Source organism: Ascidiella aspersa, chromosome 1 (genome assembly GCF_963924565.1).
Source record: "Ascidiella aspersa chromosome 1, kaAscAspe10.2, whole genome shotgun sequence".
Taxonomy (NCBI): Eukaryota; Metazoa; Chordata; class Ascidiacea; order Phlebobranchia; family Ascidiidae; genus Ascidiella; species Ascidiella aspersa.
This window is the reverse complement of record NC_139447.1, coordinates 22753240-22778656: the sequence shown is the minus strand read 5'-3', so window position 1 is coordinate 22778656 and position 25417 is coordinate 22753240. Positions and strand designations below refer to the sequence as shown.

General features: G+C 35.6%; 1 protein-coding gene and 1 pseudogene across 1 annotated transcript; both read right to left on the bottom strand.

The window, feature by feature from the left end:
* Nucleotides 1-2563: 2563 nt before the first annotated feature.
* LOC146168311 (ras-related protein Rab-27A-like) lies at nt 2564-24174 on the bottom strand. The gene is made up of 7 exons (XM_083390990.1): nt 23452-24174; nt 18742-18839; nt 18585-18664; nt 13219-13322; nt 12368-12491; nt 4704-4787; nt 2564-3603 (listed from the first exon to the last, which is right to left on the bottom strand). The coding sequence occupies exons 1-7, from the start codon at nt 23525-23527 to the stop codon at nt 3483-3485; spliced, it is 687 nt and encodes a 228-aa protein (XP_083247116.1). The 5' UTR covers nt 23528-24174; the 3' UTR covers nt 2564-3482.
* LOC146168312 (protein FAM200C-like) lies at nt 9118-9772 on the bottom strand (annotated as a pseudogene).
* Nucleotides 24175-25417: the final 1243 nt, after the last annotated feature.

Here is a 25417-nt window from a genome sequence, read left to right as displayed (position 1 = left end):
CCAAAGGCCTTTTTGTATGATGCAGTGAAACTCAACAAAGCTGCGCTTTAACTCCTGTTTTAGTAACTGGACAAATCCAATATGTTTCCCAATCATGCTGGGCGCCCCATCAGTCGTTATCGATACAATATTTTGCATCTCTATCCCTAGCTCAGTAAATTCTTTCTTTAGTTCAGTCATTACATCTTGACCTCTTGTTTTCTCAGATAAGGTCATTAGTTTAATGAGATCTTCTTTCATTATATTTCCTGCTCGAAATCTTGCGATAACTGCTAAACGGGAAGATGAGGTAACGTCTGTACTCACATACAAACAAATTGAGAACATTCCTGCATTCCTTAAATCTAGTAACATCTGGTCAGTAACATCTTCGTTCAACGCAATTATTCTATCCTTTACTGTGTTTCTTGCCACAGGTAGCTCATCAATTGTTTTGAGAATAGCAGTTTTATTTGGAAAATCTTCAAACAGCATCTCTGAACATATTTTGAAAGCTTCTTTTACGTAAGCACCGTCAGAAAGTGGTTTTCCGAAGATATTCTTAAAGCCACTGGTTTGCTGTTTATGTTGCTTTACTACTCTCTGAATCACTTCAAACTTTTCATTCTCTTTCATAGAGCACAAATTATCGTGATTGCTCTCAAAATGACGATTGATATTGTATAAACGTGCAAATACAACATAAGGCTTTGTCTTTCTGTTTGATTACACCAAATTTACTAGTCCACTCATCATGAAACAACCTGCCACCAATACTCACTTCAGGTTCAAATTTTATTTTACTTGCCATCAGTTTCACTACTTGTAAAATAATTTACAGTCAAAATTAGCTGAAAGCTATGGTCTAATTTAGACTTGCCTGAAAGGTTAGGATAACACCAGCAACTATTTTTAACTGTACTCAGTGCTAAATGAAGTATAAACTGGCTACTAAACACAAACGTCATAAAAGGTTTGTAAAGTCATAAACGTTTCTGAAGTCATAAACGTCTAAAACTGGACATATTTACAAATACAAAAGTTTAGTCACTTAAATATTTGTTAACATTTTATTACATTTTTTGAACCTCAAGTGGGTCACTGAGAAGCAGTGGTGGTTCGCGGGTCAGTGGTTCGCCATCCCTGTTATAGATCATGTTCATGTTGAAAGTCGTATAATTATTTGGTGATTGGCACGTTTGAACTATACAACAATGGTTTTAAACGTTTAAACCAGAGGCGTGCAACATACAGCCCGCGCTACCTTTTTTCGTGGCCCGCACAGACTCCGTCAAGTAGCGCATTAAATTTTAATACTTTTCACTGTTTAAAAAGTTATTATTGTAACGGAATCGTTAGCATTTTTCAATTTCTATTACGTCACAATGACGGATCCTCCATTATTGCGTCATAGTGAGCATTGTAGTAAAACTGCCTTGTTCTGCTGGTAATGATTCACAGATTCAGTGCCATGATCTTACTTTATGGGTGCAGTGTTTTGAATATATATTAATATTTCACGGTTTTTTAATAAAAACTGTAAATGTTGTTCGATTGTCTGGCCCGCAGAACCATCATAACTATATATTATAGCCCGTTGCGATAAACAGTTGCACACCCCTGGTTTAAACCAAGGCAGAAAAAGGGTAACTAGCCCTAATTATACGCTGAAAAACATTATAAATTTATTTTCTGTTAGTCCTTTAGTCTCTGTCGCATTGTATAAGCTAATCTTGGCTGCAGATCCGAAAAAATTAGGCAGAATACTACAAAACACATTTGTCTGGTTCTTTTTGTAAAATGCTATTCAAAATCTCCTAAAATATTTTTTGACTCGCTTCGAAAGAAAGTAAAATTTTACGAATTTCAGCGGCTTAAGTGTTTTAGGATGACTGTAATACCGCAAACTTAAAAGAAAGGCCTAAATGAATGTATTCGAAAATGAGTTTTTAGCAACTTAAACGATAATTTATGTCTTTTTCGCTTCGCACAATTCGTCAACATCTTTAAAATGTAGCTGTTGTATTTAAACGAACAGCCTTCCAACGTAAAACAAAAAATTAACGAACTCCGTGATACACTTCTTTGTAAAGTATGTTTAGGTTTAACTTTGTTCATGACGCTTTGACGTAAATTTGCGACTACTTTATTTAATCTTGTTTCGTCCGACTTACTAGTTAGAAATTACGTTTTTTACTTATAATGACTAGCCAAAAGCACTCCTTTTCTTGCCCATCAAACTAACATAGCGTCACGGTCATAACCAAAGTGCCCGAGACATTTTATCCATATTTTTAGAGTTTTTCCCGAAGTCACTTCTTGTTACCACCCCCATCTATAGAAAAAGTTCCCGTCATTTCGCATGCGCATGCGCATGTGCAAAGAAATGACCCAGGCACTTTTTCTATGGATTGAGATGCTAACATGGAGTGAATAAGCGATTAAACATCAAAATCTGGAAAAAATGACTTGGGCACTTTTTTTATGGGCGTGACGATATTATAAAAATTCTCTATGAGAATAGTCAAATTGAGTGAAAAACTGCTTGTTACTCCAGTTTAGTATGTCATCAATTTGATACAATTAAAGCCTATGTATTTATTAAGGATTTTGGTAAAAAAGAAAGCACCAATCTTCACCAAACACCAAATGAACATACAAATATCATTTCATTGCACGTACATCTTTAGTCGATGCATACTGATTATAACACAAATAGTAAACCAAACTGTCAATAACTTTTCGTAAAGATGAATAAAAAATGTTGTATTTACCAACTCACGTTGTCAGTTTTACCAAAACTCTATGGCACTTGATAAATAACAAATCATAATGCACACAAAACACAACCTAAAACAACGCACTATTAAAAATTTACAAATGCAGAAAGGGAGACCCGTTTGGGTGTAAAAATGCAACGTTTACTGCAGGCCCAACAATTCGCACAGAAAAGACCTTAAAAATCACATAATATCGTGCAAATTCAGAAGGCGAAGTAGTTTGTTTCAAAACTTGTACAAATAAACTTCATATAACGAACAATATAACTTACTGCTATGCCTATACGCTAAACATTAAACACTAATTCAAAGCAGTACAGTTTATATATAACCTCCTTTTCATTAGTCTACAAACTGTAGTTTGGAAACATTCAAACAAAATTTGGTAAACTTAACAGCACTGAAAGCTTTAGCATTATGAAATCATTTAAAAAAAAATAGTTAAAAAATATTTCAGGTACGATAAACATTAAATTAAAAATATTAGTTGCTTATACACACATATTCTGTAGAATAACACAATAACTCAACGTGCAACATCATGATTTTACTTATGTAGTTTCGCGAAAAAATCTGGTAGGCCGATAGTTTAGTGCATATTAGGGTACACATTTGGAGGGAAGGTACATTACGCTAAGAAAGATAAAAGGGTAAAGCAACTAGTAAAACTGCATTTAAATCGCATGGTACCGTATCGATCTGTAACCTGTCGTAAAATGACAATCAACAAGCACAGCTGGATGACTCTTCTTTTTCCGGAGCAGACTCTAGTTTCTGTGTGTCGCCGTCAGTCTTACCAACATATTGGGTTGGGAGCATTGTCTTGTCAACAACTTCTTCCATCCTAATAGAAAATCCATATTTTCATCACATTACATTGATAACGATAATCTAGCCAAGGGGTGGGCAATTAATTTTAACCGCGGGCCGCATGAGAAACTTACAATGTTGCGGCGGGCCGGGGAAAAAATAGGATCTCAAATATACGCCAAATGACGTCATACTCTGACGCTTAAAACAAAGATGCTAACAAACTTGTCATTACGTTAGGAGTTGTGCGCAATGTGCAATTTAAGTCGAACTAAAAATAAAATTGCGATAAAAAAACGTAGATTGCGTGATATATTGACGTTTATCAAGTTATGGGACGCGTTGATTTAAAAATTAAGGTTAAAATACGTAAAAAAACTTCAACAAACAAACTTACCATGTATTTTTTTGATTTTGGGGGTTTAAGTTACCGATGTGTTACTTGCGGTACAATGGCCAAATTGCAAAAACGGTATAAATTTGGAGAAACACACCTGGCATTAACTAAATTAGGTTAACAAATATAAATAGGTATGTTTAGGAGTTTATAATACAGCCGGTATTTCGTTCATACTTTAATGACGGAATGCATTTGAAAAACTATGTAAATATTTAGACTAAGTTTGTTAAACTATATCGTTGGAGAGAGTGCCACAGTGCAGAGAACGCTTTTTCTCTGCAAATATGCAAAACATTTGTGCGGGACATACGAAAAAGAAGAGATTCGCGTGAAGTGAAGCGCGAAAACATTTTCCATTTTAGTATTTAAATCACGTTAAAAATAGAGCATGACTAGACCCGTCTCTGAAAAGTGTATTTACGATACAACCAAACTTGTAGAAACTCGCCCTTGTTTATATATTTTTAAGAAAAATAAGCCGCGGGTCGAATTAAAGTGCTTGGCGGGCCGTATCTTGCCCAGGTCTGATCTAGCCCAACAATCCTTAAAAATCAGTTGAGTTTTCAACTGGAAATAAATAAGTGCTTTAATGATGCCCTACAAGCCTCTTGAGAATTCAAGTTTTATAAAAACCAAATTTTGTATTTTTTTGGAACTAGCAACACAGCAACGATAACATTTTTTGAAGCTGGAGATAGATGACTATATTTTTAATAAAATAAATAATCAAGTACCTTTTCATAACAAGATTTAGAAGTAGATTTACAGCCTTTTCAACATTATGGCCTGTAGCAGCACTTGTTTCCAAATACGAAAGACTGAAAAACAAAAAAATTTACCACCTTTATTGCTAATATAGAGATCCTATGAGGAAATAGTTGTAATAAAACAGAGGTAATAAACTTAGGTTCACATTTCTTTTCGAACAGCATTTTAATAAACTAAGATGAAATTAAATTTGGTTGGCATCATTTAACTGAAATAAAGCTTTTATAAACTGATTGATGAATGATTCATGAAGGAAAGAGAACATTTCTAAAAATGATTCATGAAAGAAAGCTAATTAATTTAAGGCCATAAAAGTAGCGTCTATTTTAAGCATGGCCAGAGTCTTAACTTATTGGATTAATATAATGTTGCTGTCCTGAACTAGAAACATTTGTTTAGCAGGCCAACCAGTCAGAGACCTAGGACCCCATTTCCAATTTTGTGAATTGTTAAGAGCCAAACTTGACACATTGGTAGAAATGATTACTATAAATTAATGTGCAACTCCGACATCAAGAAATTGTACATGGATTTATGTTTTAATTTCCCAGTACATTAAATTTATGTTTTAATTTCCCATATTAGAACAGTGATTATACTTACACATATTTTTATAAAGAACATTAGTGCCCTAAAAAACTATTATCTCAACGATAAAGAAATTAATAATTTCACTCAGTTTACTTTAATGAAGCATTACAACTTAGTGTTATGCCATTTAGAAAGCCCAAACATCGAAAGTTTACTGCATTCCGGTAGTCTGGTTGAATAAACATTAAGTTAACATATTTGATGGTGTCATTGAACCCATAACAGTTATTATTACTAGAATTTTTATTTATTTAAATAAGTTTTGTAAAAAAAGTTTTACACACAAACATGTAAAATAATGCACCAAGACATTTATTTTACAGAACCAAGCTCCCCACAATGCTTTAGATTTTAAAATAGGCTAAAATTTATATCTCAAACTAAAGAAAAACATTATAAAGCTAATGAAAGAAGGTTTTGAAGAACATTTATCCCAATAACATTAATATCAAAACATGTAAGGCAGGGGTGACAAACATGTGACCTGCGGGCCAGAATTTCGTGTGGCCCGCAAAGCATTCAGGTCCGACCATGGCAGTCTTTAAGTTTCTTAGACCCGCTCTACTCTTTGCGATGCGATCAAAAGCTGATAGCCGGATTGAATAACGCGTATCATATCATGCAGGAATCGGAGAAACTGTTGTGTAAATCCATACGGTAACCATCAACTCAGGATTCAACTGTTTATTCTTTGTTATGTCATAAAATATACTAATAATAATTTAAGACCATGAGCCTGTTGCTGCTTTAGTACAATGCAGTAGTAACTAGTGTAAGATTAGGTTGCTTTACAGTAGTGAATACATAAGCTTGCCGTTTTTTACAGGTTTTATAAGTTGTTATTCGTCACTATGTCTTATCAAGCAAAAATTGTCGTTTATTTCAAAGTCTTCAGCAAAGAAAAGAAAGATTGTAGATAAAAGATGGTTATTTAAAAACGAATGGACAGAGATGTTTTTCTTTCTTGAGGAAGCAGGAAAACCGTGCTGTTTAAAGTGCAAAAGGTCACTAGCAGTTATGAAAAAAGAAAATTTAAAGCGTCACTACGAGACCAACCATCCTGAGCTTAAAAACTTTGATGAAGAGATGAGAAAAATCAAAGTAGATGAATTTAAGAAAGGTCTGTACGCACAACCTAATGTCATGACTTCCTTTTGCAGTACAAATGACGATGTGCTCACTGTGAGCTATAAAGTACCTGTTTAATATCTAAAAAGCTTAAATCGCATGAAGATGGGGCATGGGCAAAGGAACTACTTGTTAAAGCTACTGAATACTGAAAAGTTGGCATCAAAGTCAGTTAATTTGTACCAGAAGCTGAGTTTGTCCCATTACACTATTTGTGAACGCATAAAATAAAAGAATGGGTGAAGACATCGAAGATAATCTAAAAAAAAAAGCTGAGAAACTTCTAAACTTCTCCGTCTGTCTCGATGAAGCAACGGACATCAAGAATACTGCGCAGGTGGCAATATTTTTTCAAGGCATTACATTAGATTTTCAAATTGATGAAACTTGCTGTCTCTAGAATCAATGCACGAAACTACTTGCAGAGATCTGCTTCACAAACACTTTTAAGCCCTAAACAATAGGGTGGAGGGAAAAATCATTTTTCTTCCAAATCAAAATTGAGGGGGTCTAAAATGCTGACAAAATATCTAAAACCATCAAAAAATTGGATTTGGGAAATTACCTCCTTAACCGACTTGGCTGCCTCCCCCTAAAGGTCACACAGGGGTCAAAATAGCGAAATCGGCCATAACTATTTTATTTGATGTGCTAGAGAGTTGGTTAGTGGCTCAAAAGATGCAGAACATAGAAGTTTCTATTTATTATAATGGAAATTTTTCTTCTAAAAGGAGAATAAATCCATGAAATTTACAAAAAACGAAATTTTGTCAAAAAATTTCAAATTTTTCATTTTTATCTAAAAAATATTTGAAATGATGAAGAAATGTTGCATTAAAAATCTAAATATACTGCATACATTACACACTGAAAACCATCCAATCACAACACTGATATTGAACACTATACTGCTCTTAAACAAACTGGTTGTTTGTATTGAAATAAGGCATGACTTTTCTCTATTTAAGTTTTCGCAGATTCAGTCTCGTCTTGCAAATCCAGCAACAGATTCTGTTATTAGCTTGACATGACGCTTGAGTGCTTTATTGAGACAAGGGTGGCCTAGTCTGAGAGATGTTTTTGTTATTGCTTTAATATCAAAGTCATGGAGAGTTTTGATGACAGGAGGTTGCTGAAATCAATTGTTGGTATGACTTCGTCTTCACGTTTATTTTGCAACGATAAAACGTGGAAGACCACGACCAGTGTTAGTGTCATCTGATACGGACTCATTTTCTGGTTCAATAACATAAGCTGTACCTTCAAAATCCTCATCGACAGTCATCTTGAAACTGCCTGGACTACCCCGAATAGCTTGTATTTGGCTGACTCCAAGGTGGCGACTGTCTTTCTGTCCATCCTCAACATCCCCACAAGGATGTTTTTTGGGTATGGGCAAAAGACATTTCTTTGCAATACTCTAAGCCAGTGGTTCCCAACCTTTTTGTCTTGGTGACCCCCTTTAAAATTTTTCTTAGATACAGCGACCCCCACTTATATCCTTTCCTAAATGCATAATTAGAAAGGCAGCACTAAAAATGTTTTTCTTGCATTTATTGACAAATCAATGCGATGGTTGACCTTGCAGGTCTGCAGCTAACCGTGAAATTCGAGGTTGGGTGCTAGACAGAGCCAGTCTCATGTCGTCTTCCACATTCATTCTATTTCTTTCCTTCGTTTTCATATGTAGAAGAGCTGAAAAACCACTCTCGCATAGATACGTCGTAGCGAAGGGCAGTAACACTTGAAAAGCCAGCTTAGAAATTTGTGGGTATGAATCATACATTTCACACCAAAATTGAGAGAGTGACTTTTCATGGTAGCGAATTCGAGCAGATTTCTTAAGATCAAAATATTGATCTTGGATTTCATCAGGAATGCCACTTGCATCCAAAGAAACGGAAAACGGATTTTGAACAAGTGTAGCTTCTTGCTCTTGTAGTTGTGGAAAGTAACGTTGGAACTCGGACTCCATGGTCTGCAGGTGTGCCACAATCAATTTTTTTAAATCTTCGAACTCTTCACCCGTTTCTTCGATGCAAGAAACACTGGACAATCTATCAAACATAGCAATGTTCCCAATATGCACTTTTCGCTGCCAGTTTTTCAATTTTGAGACAAATGCCTTGACATTATCATTGAGTTGTATAATATTTGTGTCTTTCCCTTGAAGTTTCAGATTCAGGCAGTTCAATTTTTCAAATATGTCCGCCAAATAAGCCAGGCAGTTCATCCACTTATCATCATTGAAGTATGACAAAAATTCCCTTTTATTTTTAAATTCTAAAAATGCCTGAATCTCAACCTTCATCTCATAAACGCGATTAAGAACGTTCCCTTTGGAGAGCCAACGAACAGCTGTGTGGAACAGCAACATTTCGTGTGTTGAGTTCATATCCTTGCAAAGTTCTTTGAACTGACGTGAGCTGAGACCCCTGCTTTGATAAAATTTACGATTTTCACCACAGAATTCAATACATCTTTAAGTTGAGCTGGTAATGTTTTGCTGGCAAGCGCATATCTATGGATGAAACAGTGTGTTCCCTTTGCTTCAGGTGCAAGCCCCTTAACTTGTGTTTGAAAGCCAGACTGCGATCCCAACATAGAAGGGGCGCCATCGGTTCAAACTCCACAAACATTTGTCCAATCAAGTTGGGCAGATTAAAAAAAAGTTGTCTTCTTCTTCATAACATCTGCACTTTTTGTAGTAGTTTCCAGCTCACTGCAGAAAAGAAATTCCTCTTTGAAGTCACCGGAATTGATATACTTGACAAAAACGAGAAGATGAGCACATGAGCTAACATCTGTTGTCTCGTCTACCTGAATTGAAAACATCGGAGAAGCCTTGATCTCCTGTATCACTTGCACTGTTACATCTTTGGACATATCCGATATGCGTCTCTCGATGGTATTGTTAGAAAGAGAGACTTGTTTAACTTTCGCCGCACTTGCATCCCCGAGAACCAGCTTTACTGTTTTTAACAAGCATGGCTTCACAAGTGTTTCCTTTGGCAATTTCCAGTGCGACTTCATAGGACGCCTGAAGTACAGCCACATTTACCTGATGCAAGTTTCCAGTAGCATCAAGCTGTTGCCGCTTGAGACCAGCTTCATGGCGCTTAAAGAATGCTGCATCCTTTTTAGCATGTTGAGGGTGCTTGGTTTCCAAATGGCGTTTCAATTTTGATGGTTTCAATGATTCTGCGCTAAGAACAACGTTGCAGAGAACACACTGTGGCTTCTCAACACCATTGGTCAATAAAGAAGTAAAGCCGAGGTTAATGTACTCTTCAATGTATTTTCGTTTTTTCTCCATCGAACAATGCTCCCTTAACTATTTTTTAGCAATCTCGAGTCTTGACTGATCTCTGTTGTCTAATATACAAGGCTACTTTGTTAGTCCTACACAGTATGTGATGTAATAAGCGTGATGTAATAAGCGTTACTGTAGGACCTACAGTCATATTTATTGCATCACAGTGGACGCATACTGGGTGAGTGACACACAATAAGGCACATACTACTAGCGGACCGGTACCTCGCCCTACTTACATTCACTTTTGTTGTTGCATGAGCAATAGCTTCGCGACCCCCTATGAAATGCTCTGCGACCCCCAGGTTGGTAACCACTGCTCTAAGCTATATTTCTCAGACTTGTTTATTTGGAAATCGTTCTGCACCTATCATATTTAAAAACGGTCCAATCTGCCAGTCTAGGTGGATAACACTGGCATTTAGAATCTAAAGATATCATGCTTTAAAATAAAACATCTTCCACGTTTTATCATTGCAAAATAAACGTAAAGACGAAGTCATACCAACAGATGATTTCATGGAATTCAATGGATATACCGTTACAGCAACCTCCTGTCATCAAAACTCTCTATGACTTTAAAATGAAAGCAATAACAAAAACATCTCTCAGATTAGGCCACCCTCGTTTCAATCAAGCATTCAAGCGTCATTTCAAGCTAATAACAGAAGCTCCATCATCTGTTGCTGGATTTGCAAGACGAGGCTGAATCGGCAAAAACTTAAATAGAGAAAACTCATGCCATATTTCCATGCAAAGAACCAATTTGTTTAAGAACAGTATAGTGTTCAATATCAGTATTGTGATTGGATGGTTATTAATGTGTAATTTATGCAGTATATTTAGATTTTTAATGCAACATTTCTTCATCATTTCAAAAATTTTTTAGATAAAAATGAAAAATTTGGAAATTTTTGACAAAATTTAGTTTTTTGTAAATTTCATAAATTTCTGCTCTTTTTAGAAGAAAAAATTCTATTATATTGAATAGAAACATGTATGTTCTGCATATTTTGAGCCACTAACCAACTCTCTAGCACATCAAATAAAATAGTTATGGCCTATTTGGCTATTTTGACCCCTGCATGACCTTTGGGGGGAGGTTAAGGAGGTAATTTCCCAAATCAAATTTTTTTGACGGTTTTAGATGTTTTGTCAGCATTTTAGACCCCCTCAATTTTGATTTGGAAGAAAAATAATTTTTCACTCCACCCTACTAAACAAGTTCAATCTGCCGTTAGATAAGCTGTGTGGTGTTGCTACTGATGGCGCACCAGCTATGGTCGGAAACAATAAAGGGATGGTGTCATTGTTGAAGAAGGAAATGGATGCAAGAGGAATTAGACATAATAAGTTTTTTTTTAAAGTATTGTTCACCAGCAAAACCTCTGTGCAAAATCTGTGAAGTTTGATCATGTAATATTGGTGGTTACAGGCTGTATTAACTTTATTAAATAAGAGACCTGAACAACCTCATATTCAAGCAAGTTCTTAAAGACTTTGACACTGACTGTGCTGTTCGTTGGACAAGTTGTGGGAATATGCTTGCTTTCTTTCTTTCAGTTTTTTTTTGCCGAGAAATTATTGAGTTTAGAAATTTGAAGAAATGTCCTTTGACTGAGCTTAAAGATAAAACTGCTTGTGCGACTTAGGATTTATGGTAGATGTCACAAAATATTTAAACGACTTGAATGTGCAACTTCAAATACTAGATCAACTACTGCACTCGATGTTTTCCAAGATCAAATGTTACACGTCAATGCTGAGCCTCTGGGAAAAGTTAAAAGACAACAATTGCACTCATTTTTCCACAGCGAAAAAATACAATCAAACTTATTGTGCTCAATATGCTTTGGAATGTTCCAATCTCTTGGAAAGCTTTAATGCTAGATTTCAGGATATCAAAAGCAAGCAGTTGGAACTTGACATCTTTTCTATCCCCTTCAATGTTACACCTGCTTCTGCACCCTCTGAGCTGCAAATCAAACTCATAAAACTACAAAGTGATGACTTGCTGAAGGCTATGCATCAATAGAAGAGTTTCCAAACTTGCTAGCGCACTCAAATGGTCATCTGTTTTTGGAAGCACATATCTATGCGAACAATTTTTTCTAAAATGAACATCACAAAAAGTCGTTACAGGTCAAGGCTAACAGACGAAAATCTTAGTATGCAGTTGAGAGTTGCCACATTGACAGCATTCTAATATCAAGCACTTAGTAAAGCAAATTTTTTTCCAAATTTCTCATTGAGTAAAAACATTCTTTAAATGTTTATTTGTTATTTTTTATTATTTCATATTTCAATATTGCGTTAAATAATTTTATATATGGTTCATATGGGTTTTGATTAGTTTTGTTTGATGAACAATTGTTCATGATTTTAACAGGTTTTATAGTATGAGTAAAAAGTTGTGCGGCCCGCTTACTCAGCGGTAACTGACAAAGTGGCCCGTGATAGCAAATAGGTTTGTCACCCCTGATGTGAAGCAACAATAAAAATATACATTAATTTGTATGTCACAAAAGCTTATAAATCATTTTAAGAAAATACAGATAAAGCCACACAGCTTTGTAAAACTGTGTGATCATTCATTACCCATAATTTTCAGCACATTCACGAGCACGATCTTCAGAAACTGCTCGTAGCTCCTCAAGGTCACTTTTATTGCCACAAAGTACAATATCGGGTGATTCACAATAGGAATGTTGCCTTAATTGATCTGGAAAATATGTTCAATTTAATTAAACGCGAAAAATTATTCAACGCACAGACTTTTTTGTTTGAGTATAAATGTTGTTTATCTAAATCAGGAGTAGGGAACCCTTGGCCAACTGTCTTATACTAAACCAATTTCTAACCCCACTCAATCACTCTTGTGGGTTAGAAATTGGTTTAGGCTTAAAACTACGAGGAGAGTTAGGGATGTAGTTAAGGGTGTGATTTGGGGTTAGGTAAAAAGGTTGGTCTTATTCCAATTTATATATTATTATGACTTTTCAGTTTTCGTCCCATTTTGGTCTTATTATACTGAACTAAACACCAAACAGGGGCAAGCAATAAGGTGTAAAACAAAACCGCCACAATCGCACCCAAACGTTGACACCTAAATGGCCAATTCCAGACGGGTGTCATTTAGTATTCATAATCTGTTATGCAGACAAAATTGTGCTGCAACGAATACAGAGTTGCCGTAAAAACGCTGACACCACACTACATGACTACATTTAAAGCAGGCACTATAAATGTGTGGTCATGGCTACAGGCCTTTATCAAATATCAATTGCTTATGCACAATTTGGCACCATCCAAGGTAAAAACAAAATCTTCAGCTCAAATTACCTGATTTGGATACGATTGGGATTTGAATGTAAGGATTCCATATTCTACTTTCAACATCCCTAGACGTAAATAACTATTACTTGGTAAAATTCTATAAAACAACATACCTAGCCAATTTCTAATATTCAAAAAGCTTTGTTCACTTGTTAAATCAAAGAATAGAAGGAAACCCATAGCATCTCGAAAAAATGCAGTCGTTAGACTTCTAAATCTAAAAAGAATTAACAAAGATTAAAGTTAGTCAAGCACAATAGGTCAAATCAGCAAAATGTAATTATAATTATTCAATATTTTATCCCAACAACAAACACAATAATGAAAATTAGGAATTATGATGTAAACCTAAGAATTTTTTGAACACTTTACTCATAAACATGTTATTCTGAACTTGTAAGGATTAAACCATGTTTTCAAATTTCTTGTTTTTTTAGTTTCTTTTTTATAATTTTCTGTGTATTTTAGTGATTTATTTTTAAGACTTTTTGCTAAAAAATTATTGTTTGCTAGTTCTAGAATCTAGGATAAAGAACCTGACTATACAGAAAGTCTGTACAATAAATATGAAGCAAGGGAAATTTCTGAACATTAATCTATATATATATGAAAGGAACTATCTGGGTCAGTGTTTCCTCTAATTTTTTACCAGTTGTGCAGGTGGCCAAAATGTTGCGCAACAGCCTAAAATCAGTGTGTAAAATGCCCAATTTATTAAACATAAAAGTGCCAAAATAGGCAACGCGGAAAGACCTTTTTCACTTTTTAATATCTGTTTTAATATAACATTAGTCCAAAGTAAAAAATAACATGCCCAAAAAATGATTTTTTCAAAAACAAAACTATATTCCCTGAAAGGTTTAGCTTTAAACATGAACATTTTAAAAGGATTTTATGGTATGTCAACCCCAAAAATCTTCAGGGGTCAGGGGCAGTCGATAAATGTTGGCAAAAATGGCCCGCAACATCAGTATTGTTGGCCCGCGAAGCACTGTTGAAGTATTTTAATGCCTACTGTGGACGGTTTAATGTTTAGCAAAATTTAACAAAAGAAACAAATATAACTATGATAATGAATGGTAACTTTACTAATAAAAGTCAGAAAACTACAAAAAGTTACACCCCTTTGGCAAACAAAGGTTAGCAAAGGTATGCCCCTTGTGTCAACAAAGGAGTCAAGGATGGGTTGACTGACAAATATAAAACTACAATGTTGGTGTCCAGCATACAAAGCAATGTTGGATATCAGCAAGACATTATTTTGCATTGCAATTTCTTAATGATGCAACATTTAGGGAGTATAGTTATTACTTATAAAACAAAATAGTGTTGCAATTATCATGTAACACAATTGTATTACCAACGGTGAAAGGTATATGATTTAATGCCAGATTGGTTAAACCAAATCTTTAACACAGCACAGAATGGATACGATTTAGTCAGTTGGGGTAAAAAAAATTTCTAAAGTTTGGGTAAAAAGAAATGCCATCACACCTAAATAATTTTTTTTTTTTTTCAGGTAAAAATAACATTCTTAGCCTAACCAATGAGCCATTAACCATCTTAATTTTGTTTCTCTAAGTTATGCTGGTTTAAACAACAGTTGTTAAATTTGTATCCTAAAAAGGCCTGCAGAATGATTAGAAACTTTTGTGTAATCCTTATACAAACAAGTTTATCACAATGGTCTTAATCTGTGTCATATTATTGATCTATTAAACAAAAAACATCTTACTTTGTTATCTGTTTTATTCTTATAAATATTTTGTTGTTTGTTTTTACCCCAATCGATTCTATAGGATGAAAAGATACTGTTTTTTATTACCCCAATATATTTCTTTTAGCCCATAAAGTATTGTAAGCTTTAGGTTTCTAAAGTAAACTAAATATGCCTAGCAAATATGTACCCATACCAAAGCTATATATTGAGGCTTGTTTGTAGACCATAAGCTAAAAAACGCTAAGGTAGACAATTAACCGGCATGTCCTTCAGGTAAAATAACCAAACTTATTAGTTTTATTCAGGAAATCCAATGCTATGAACCAAAAGGAATGAAATACAAAATACCAGGTAACATCAGTGCCAGAAAAAGGTGAACTTTTGAAGAAATTATCCAGCCATGATTAAGGACTTGACATTTAATTCTGATAGTGATACTCAATATTTTGAATAAAATGCACCGCGATCAAATGTAATACCACATGAGGGTTCTATGCTCAAATAGGCAAAATATATTAAATTGAAACTCCTAGGGTTATTCTAATCTGGTTAATTGATCAAAATTTGCCTAAAAAAAATTTGCCAGTGCTCAAAGAGTTAAGCTTCTATAAAGTTACCTTAGTAGAAAAACTAGTCTTAGAAAATATAACAAGTGTCCCAGAACCTAAACAAGTGCAGATCACAGTAGACTCGAAGTATTTTACAACTGTCAAACACAGGGGAAAGTTTTGAAGATTTTTTGTGATGATAGGGATGAAATAAAGGCAACAAAAAGAAGAGAAAGCAGATAATTCCAGGTTGTCTTGGGACTGGTCCGCAAATCCAAAAACTCACATTGTTGCAGTAATTTACACACTAACCAGTGTTAACTGTGAGATGGCACAGCAAGGTGGCAGAATATTGCCAGCCTTCTGGTGACTAGGGATGTTTAAAGTAGAATATCGAATCCTGGGATTCGAATCCAATTCTGCCGTTTATTTCGGGTAATTGGAACCGATATAATTTGTTTTACCGCCGATTGTTGTGCCTAATTGTGCCAACGCATGGGGTAAGTTGGCCTGTCGCTGCGGCGACCATTTTATAGTGCTTGCTTTAAATGTAACCTGGTAGAGCAGTGTCAGCGTTTTTTCGGGTTGACCAATTACTTTGTGTCGTGCGTCTAATAATCAAGTGTCAATCAAGCGTTATTGGGCGAGCGACTAACGTGTAATGTCAGGTGCGAAGTTCGCAATTTCCCTAAATGCGTTAAGTTGCAAAAGTGTTGAATGAAACATTCACACATATGTGTGTTAATAGCTGAGATCTAGCCCTTCGAAGCTGCTTTATGACCAACGACTATGGCTTACGTATAATTAGTACACCGAAAGCCACCGCAGACTCACTGAATCTGTTGGCAAGCAGAGCAGACTAGAAAAACAACTAGCCTGCAGTGAGGTTAGAACTCACGACCTCCGGTCAAGCCGGGACCGTCGCTCTACCAACTGAGCTATGCAGGCTCAGAAGGGAACGAGTCGAGAAACAACCATACGCCAATGCTTGCTCAATCTGTTAATACAAGCAACCTCATAGAAGGGGATCCACAGTACCATATCATTTATTCAATGAAACATTTACACATATTTGTGTTAATAGCTGAGATCTAGCCCCTCGAAGCTGCTTTATGACCAACGACTACGGCTTACGTATAATTAGAACACCGAAAGCCATCGCATACTCACCGAACCTGTTGATCTATGATGCAAGTAGAGCAGACTAGAAAAACAACTAGCCTGCAGTGAGGTTCGAACTCACGACCTCCGGTCAAGCCGGGACCGTCGCTCGACCAACTGAGCTATGCAGGCTCAGAAGGGAACGAGTCGTGAAACAACCATATGCCAATGCTTGCTCAATCTGTTAGTACAAGCAACCTCATAGAAGGGGATCCACAGTACCATATCATTTATTCTATGAAACATTCACACATATGTGTGTTAATAGCGGAGATCTAGCCCTTCGAAGCTGCTTTATGACCAACGAGTTTGGCTTACGTATAATTAGTACACCGAAAGCCATCGCAGACTCACCGAATCTGTTGATCTATGATGCAAGCAGAGCAGACTAGAAAAACAACTAGCCTGCAGTGAGGTTAGAACTCACGACCCCTGGTCAAGCCGGGACCGTCGCTCTACCAACTGAGCTATGCAGGCTCAGAAGGGAACGAGTCGAGAAACAACCATACGCCAATGCTTGCTCAATCTGTTAGTATAAGCAACCTCATAGAAGGGGATCCACAGTACCATATCATTTATTCAATGAAACATTCACACATATGTGTGTTAATAGCGGAGATCTAGCCCTTCAAAGCTGCTTTATGACCAACGACTACGGCTTTTGTATAATTCATTGAATAAATAGTTCTACTTTTTTGTGTTTATTTAATTGTTTGTATTACGAAATTAAGAGCAATTGCTACAGTTTTTGTCCTTCAAGCACAGGAAAAACAGAATACGAAAAAAGAGAGCACAAGGATTTTTAGAAAAATGGAAAACAGGCAGGCCGTGTCAGTGTTTTTTTTGCTAAAGATTGTTAAAAATATTTCGCTAAAACATTGTCTTCAGCGTAAACTGCTTTATGGGTCATTAATTTGTTCATCCGTGCTTGGAAATAAACAACCAGACTTTTATAAAAACTATGTATAAAAACCACAAAACAGAATAACGATAACCCAAGAAATGACAGCGCTAGGACGAAAATTTGCAGACGGCATGCCAACAAATTTGGCGAGTGGTATTTCGTCCGGGCGAGTGCCGATTGATTGCCGCTCGCCCAGCTGGCGAGTGTAAATTTTTGCTTAGGAACAACCCTGTGAATGTGTGAAGTTTTCCGTGTTTACGCGATAAACAAGGGTATTAACAAGTAAATTAGTTAACGAAAGGTTGCACCATAGCACAAAATAATTTGTGACATAAACAAATTTATAAGGGGCATGCTAAAGTACAACCTGGGGTCTCCACAATGCACATGTCTGCTTTTCTTACACTGGCACTGTTACATAGTTAAGCTGTTTTGGGTTCAACTCGTGTGCAAACATGCAGCTTAAAACCTAATAAAATGCGCGAAAATTTTTTTTTTTTCGTTAATTGAAAGAAATTTTTAATATATATTACTTAATCCAATTTAACAGAAAATGTTTGGCGAGGTTAGAGTCACACAGTCAAGTGCAACGTGCTATCATGCCATAGTATGCATATAGGGCCAATGGTTTGAATAGATATGGTTGAAACAGAGACACGATCATAGCAAAATTACAGCAAAAGTTGCACACAGCGCATAATTTTTTTGCATTTATGTAATTTGCAAAATAACTTAAAAAAAAAAACTAACATATTTGGCATTTTAAAAATATATGTGATTGATTTATGTGTAGAAACAACTACCAGTTTTTTTTGGTTTTATGAACTGGATCTTTTTAAAAAAGATTATCTTTTTTTTGTTAAAACTTTTGTTAATTTCTTCAGTTTTCTGGCTGATTCTTAGGCAAGTCGCCAGCATTCTGCCATACTCTGGCACAGTATAATCCAGCCAGGGAGGTTTTTCCTCTTTGCAATAAAACGCATCAGATTTTGCTAAAATATTTTTTACCCCAATTGACTAAAATTATTTTTAAAACAATAATTTAGCCAACCTTATACTAAGCAAGCAAAATGTCATATCAATTCCCTGGTTGGGAACCACTGCACTAGAAGGACAAAAGGTTCAAAATACTAAACAATTTTTCACCTTTCTTGTCCTGCTGTGTCCCACAGTTGCAAATGAATACGCTGGGCCCGACCTGCATCAACACCAGATGGACGATAGCTCTGTACATAAAATATGTTATTTATATAATATTAAACTATTCATTATGCCATTTTATGACAAATATACAATATCTCACCACACGCTTTTCTCTAAAATCAATTCCAACAGTTGTAACAAATTTGCTTTCAAATGTTTTATCGGTGTACTGGAACAAAAATGAGGTCTTTCCAACACCTATAAAAAATGCAACAAGTAAACCTGGATGTGTAGGAAAATTGTAAATACCCGTTTTTAAATCTGGTGCATAAGCAATGTTTTTAAGGTGTAGATTATGAGTCTAGTGCAGTGATTCTCAACCGTGGCTCTCAGAGCCGCATGTGGCTCTCAACTGTACATTTTGCGGCTCTCACTAACGGAGTGAAAAATTAGTTAGTAGTAGCAGAATTGCAACTAAGAGGTAAAAGAAATCAAAAATTAATGAATTGTATCAGCAAGGATCCGAGTACGAAGTACTAATGTTACTCCCGGGTATGAAGTACTAATGTTACCGGGTTACTTCCGTCCTGCTGTTTAAAATAATTTTGTGGTTTGTAACATCATAATATATTTAGTCCTGATCGACAAGCTATGGCAATAAGAAATAGCTATTTCAACAGTGTTAATTAGTTAGCCTAGGCTAGCATAATGTTTTGTTGTTTTTTTGCTGCTTTCCTAATATTTTTTAATTATATGCCTACTGTTGTTTTTTTATGCGGCTCCTTGCAAACCTTAAGTTTGAAATGCAGCTCTGGCACTAAAAAGGTTGTGAATCACTGGTCTAGTGTTTACTAAAATTCAACACAGAAAGTATTATAATTTTTAATCTTCTAAAAAAATATTAATTGCACTTGAATAGGCATAATAAGACTTTCACAGCTAAAAATCAAAATTTGTACTGTTTAATTAAAACGACTAAGGTTTTTTTGTGTAATACTTTCACATGAGAGTAAAAAAATTGGGCTGTGCTTAGTGAGGGCATTATAATATAGATGACGGAGATTTATGTTGTGCACAGTGATTGGGCAACATGCCACTTCCACTATTATCTAATTCTACATTTTATCCTGTTTGGATGACATTTTTTAGCGCCAAGGTACTCAAGACTTTTTTGCATCAATTTATAATGTTTTTGCAATATGGCCATTGCGTCACACCTTTCAAAATGCAATAATGCAATGTTTAATTGTTGCGATTCTGCGGCGTTTTACTATCGTTTCTATGCAGCCTTACAACCAGGGTTACCATAGGCATAGGCCCCAAAAGAAGGATAATCTATCAATTTAATTTTCGTCCCCCTATAACTACATGTAGAAGACAAATATTAATCGGATTTAAAAAATGAAAACAGACAAAAATTGGCAGGTAAAGTTTTATCCGCTTTAATCGGCCTTTTTAAATCACTATTATGTATAGCGAGCTTTTATTATAGTATTTCCACAGTGCGAAATCTCTCCAAAAAAATATTATTAAGTCTGATGCTTAGCGAAAAATAACAATTTCCTTATCCATGAAACCATTTTAAACGTTCCTTGAAATATTGAACGCTTAGTACATTTTATCACATGGGATGCATTTGGTAAATTTTTTGTTGTAGTTGCGCAAAAGTGTATTGTAAGCAATTTTATGAAATAAATGGCCTTCGTCATTGAAGTTAAAAATTATTTGCCACAAATTATTATTTAAACTTTCAGTAGGTCTAAAAACAACAAGCAATGTTGCTTAAGGGCACTAGTCATTTATGCGAGTGGCGGTCAATCAACAGTAGGCTGGACAGCATAGAACTCACATTGGGGAACGCGCGAGTGTAAAATCCTGACCCTGTTATGCTTAACTTGATTTTCACTTATAAATTTTGAACACAGACCTCAATGTTTGGTGTCGTGTTTTGCCTGAACGTAATTTTCTTAAAAATAAGGATTTATTATTTTTTCGTGTCTTACTAATATGTAGTAGAAAAATACCGAATAGCTCTTGCAATGCTATTTATTTGATATCTTAGGGGAAACAAGGCGCAGGACAATACCAAAGTTGGGCACAAAACAAAAAAGGTTAAGAACCACTGACGTAGTGACATAAAGGCTTAAACATCTTACTGATAAGAAATTTTTAAAACTTTTTAATTGCAACTTATTGCAGATATACAAAATTAAACTATGCAATACAGTAATTCTCCAGTTAAGTTTGCAACTTCAAACTAAAGCTGTTGATCTTTAGGGCTAATGTAAATGACTTACGTTGTAGTGTTTTCTTTTTTGAAAGCTTATATGTACATAATATAATATCTCTTATAATAAATCACAAAGCTTGTCCACCGGTCGCCACTATGTTCGGGGCTCGGTTGCTCACATGTAATCTTAAAAAGGAGACAGAGCAACTTCATCATCGCCAAGTAAAAGGGGCAGCGACGTCACACTGTGCGCTCGAATTAGAGACTGAGTCGTCGCCTAACAAAAGGAGTGACAACGACAAAGTGCGCTCGTTTCTCCACTTTTTTCAAGCGCTATTTCCTACTTGTACATAAAACTCAAACTAAGTATATTGCCTGCTAGGAACCAATTCCTTTGCAAACTATAAAAAAACAATTGCGTACTGCAAACATTTTATTACCATAATGTTTACAAACCTAAGGAATGGCAGACCTTTGTTTAATAACGACCAGGTTCAATACCATAAACAAACCTTTTTTTAAGACTATATGATTAAAGATGGCATATTGGATTACGGGCATTTTATTAACAATACAGGTTGTTAAACGCCATTCCATAATCTCCCACAACATTACAGACTATAAGGATTATTTAGAACATTTTAGAACCTATTCATGATTGACAACAAATTACAGACTTATTCTAAATTCGTGTTAAAATTTGACACAGTTATTAAAGATGCTGGCTTAAGGAGGCTACGCGTCTGGCATCAGCCAACTTGGTATCAGTGTTTGTATTATATAGGCTTTCTTAGCCATGTTTTTTTCAGTAAATTTTTGCAAAAAATTGTAGGGTATAACTTTAATACCAAATTAATCCTTATCACCTAGGCCTCAAAAAATTTTGCTTTACATTCAGTTTATATAAATTTGCGAAAAAATATAGTTTCTTGACAGTCATGGCCTGGTGTCCAAACCCTATGCACAAAGCACAACTTAGATTTCTGTCAGCTGTAACACCATGTTCTGCCAAACACAGCCCAATTTAGTAATGAACAGCAAATATAATGCAAAGAAGTCTGGACATTAGGGATGTTCAAAGTAGAATCCCAAGGTATTCTAGAATAATAGGTTTCGAATCTAGAATAACGAATCCAGAATAACGAATCCTAGTATATTTTTATTAAATTATTTATCCTCGATTTTGTTTGGGGAAGGGATTAATCTTATCTACTCTACAGGGCCTAAAATCACAACAATAAATCACCCAAACAATTTTCTAACATGTGTACATATAATAAAAAAAATCTCCCATGTGTTTAACATTCTTAACAACTGTCATTTGAAGCAGTTGTGTAAACTGTAATATGTCAACTGTCCAGGTTGTTGCCAAAACTTGTATTTTTGCCAATAGTGAGTACAATGCAACACTGCACACGGAAGTCTTAAGCAATGATCTGTAACTAACGTGATCTGTAATGCAGTCAAATAATGTACTGCAAATAATACAAAGTTACTATTGACTTAACGAATTGTTGACAATTACGCTGCGCATAACTGCATAACCTCGCTGAATATTGGCCTAAGGTTGACCTTAAGTAACCCTATAGCGCATTTTGTGGACGGCCAGAACGTTTTACAACGTAATATTACTTTTGCAACTTATCGGCTTTAGGGAAATTGCGCACTCCACACCAGACATTACACGTTGATCGCTCGCCCAATAACGCTTGATTGACACTTAATTATTAGACGAACGTTATCGCGAGACGCAGTAATTGGTCGCCCGAAAAAACGCTGACACTGCACTACCAGGTTACATTTAAAGCAAGCTCTGTAAATTGGTCGCCGCAGCGACAGGGAAACTTACCACACGCGTTTGTACAATTAGGCGCAACAATCCGCGGTAAAACATTAAATTATATCGGTTCCAATTACCCGAAATAAACGGCAGAATTGGATCCGAATCCCATCTGGATTCGAATCCAAGGATTCGATATTCTACTTTGAGCATCCCTACTGGACATCAAGAACAATTAAAAGTTATTAGCTCAAAAACTTGTAAATGGAAAAATATATGGATAACAACATAAATTATTTAAAAAAAATACAAAGAGGTATTATCTTAAAGGCAAGTATATACTTTATTCTAAATATATATTTTGAAACAGAAAATATTTTGAGATCTGTTATTCCCTGCGGATTCAGGGCTATGATGTGATGTCCTACCATATAACATGTTATACTAAGTATAACAACATAAATGTAAAACAAATTGTGCTTTAAAAAAATCTTCTTTGATTTTGTAATGTTTTTGCCATTTCAAGCTTTTCACCATTTCGAATTCCTACAAAAATTAGACGTCATAAACTTTGAGTTGGCACTGATACCACCCTAGCATCGGACAAGTATCAATGCTAATACTTGGCACAAGGCTCCAATCCAATATTATATGCTTCCTTGTAGTGAACGTGAAAAAAATAAAAGAATGATAATGTGCCGTCAATCTCTAAATAGTTATGCATTCCTGGTCTAGTGAATTGCCGTGAGTCCATTGGGTATTTACCCAGTTTGACAAGATACACAAACACCTATTAATGATTATACATTTGTTGTAATTTATTTGCATGGTAAATGCTTTCTTCTAGTTGCTTTACTTACCAGAGTCACCCAAAGCCAAAAATTTGATCAAATAGTCATACTCTGTATTGTGCACTTGATCAGTTCCATTAGCCATGTTGAAAGTATATAGATTAACTATAAACCTAAAATCTTTAAAAGCATAAGTATGGGCACTGGTATAGAATCCTACCACATGTTTGTCAAGGGCTTTAATTGCTTACATTATTTGGGTTAGGGTGCGAGTTAGCATTTTGGTTGGTTGTAGCATTTAGCCTACTTTTACTTCACTATACACGTGACCATTGTCCACTGATGTGTGACCGCCGCGCCTAGCGAATTGCTTTTCCGCATTTGACAATTCATTCTATTTTATACGTCTTACTGATTAGCGGCTTGAATCACCGCTCTGTTTATCGCTGTATTTGTGAGATTTGTGAATATACTCTAAGAGCAACTATCTACTGAGTGGATTGTCTTTGCTTAGAGTACAAAAAGTTAAGGACAGGTATTCTAGTGGCCTGCTCCTTTGGAGTCGGATTAAGAACTTGTAAGAGACTTAGGCAGCCGTGTATTATTATTATATTTATGTCTTTCTTGTTATTTAATTTTGACAACTCTTTTTTAGTTACTGTAAAAAAGTGGTAGGTTTCTACACCAACAACAAATTTTAATAAAAACACTTGGATGTGTGTCTTTAGGGTTGCCAGCAATTCAACAAAACGTGACTTTGCCCAACATACCTAAAACACAGTCATTTTAATTGTTTCATCTTAAATTTTTCTCACTTGTGACCTTCCCAATATTAACTATGATCATTTATTTGGATTTCATATATATATATATTTATTAGTTTCTTATAAATCACAAAACTAATGTTTTTATTCACAGTGAAGACCTCAAAGTCTAAAAGTCAGACTTTTTGATCCTTTGAATGCACTGATACTGATTGTCGTAGACCTTTTTGCTTAGAACTGCACTGATTTCTGACGGATGAGGTGCACACGTGCACTGCACAGTGTCTCTTCTTACCCATTGTTTAAAAATGTATAGCCTCTACTTGCATTGTAGCAGTAGGGAGTAATATGCCTTATGTTACTCCACGTTTTGCTAGGCAGCTGTTGGCCCTTGCCTTAAGGCAAATCCTACCACAGCGCACATTATTATTTGGGTTAGGGTGCTGGTTAGTGTTTGGGTTTTTCCAAGTCAAGAATTATTGTAAAATAATAAATATAATAATAATTGACCCACCAACGCGACACCTAAACGCCAACTCAAAGCCCTACCCTTACTCAAACATTATGCGGTATTTATTAAATGTTTGAACACTGTGGTAGGATGCTAGACCAGCGCCCTTTTTTCACTGCGGCACACCAAGAGAGGTAATTTAATTGGGCGGCACACTTACGAAATATATGAGTCTATGACAATCGAAAATAGGCGACATAAGTAAATACTCTAGGCAGCCCAGAAAAAAACAACAGGGGTCGTAACATTTTATTGACACCCTGTCAGTGTCACCAAATCCATGACACCTGTCACCAATTTCTTGACACTCTGTCACCGATTTAGTGACAGGTGTCATCGATTTGGCGAAAAATAAGTCACGGAACTTAGATTAAATAACTTACAATTCAAAGATTATTCTCTCTACATTTATTGACCCTCATTTTGAGATTTAACGCAAATTATATTGTATCTGAACCGGAACTTTATGAACCGGTTTTGAAATAGCGATGGTCGAACCGGAGCTAAACCGGAACTTTCATATTCCTTCGAACCGAAACCGGAACTGAACCGGATTCCGAAAAAATCCATGAACCCGAACCGAACCTGAACCGGAAAAGTCAAACGGTTCGACTCCCTGTTTAAAACTGTCGTGATTGGTTCACCCAAAATAAAGTAAATCGTTAGAGGTTTTACATTTGCTGTGGATACTTCGATCACGATCGGTGTTACACCTTGAAAGCAGAGGCAGCGTGTGACGTAGCTAGGAACCTAGCCACTT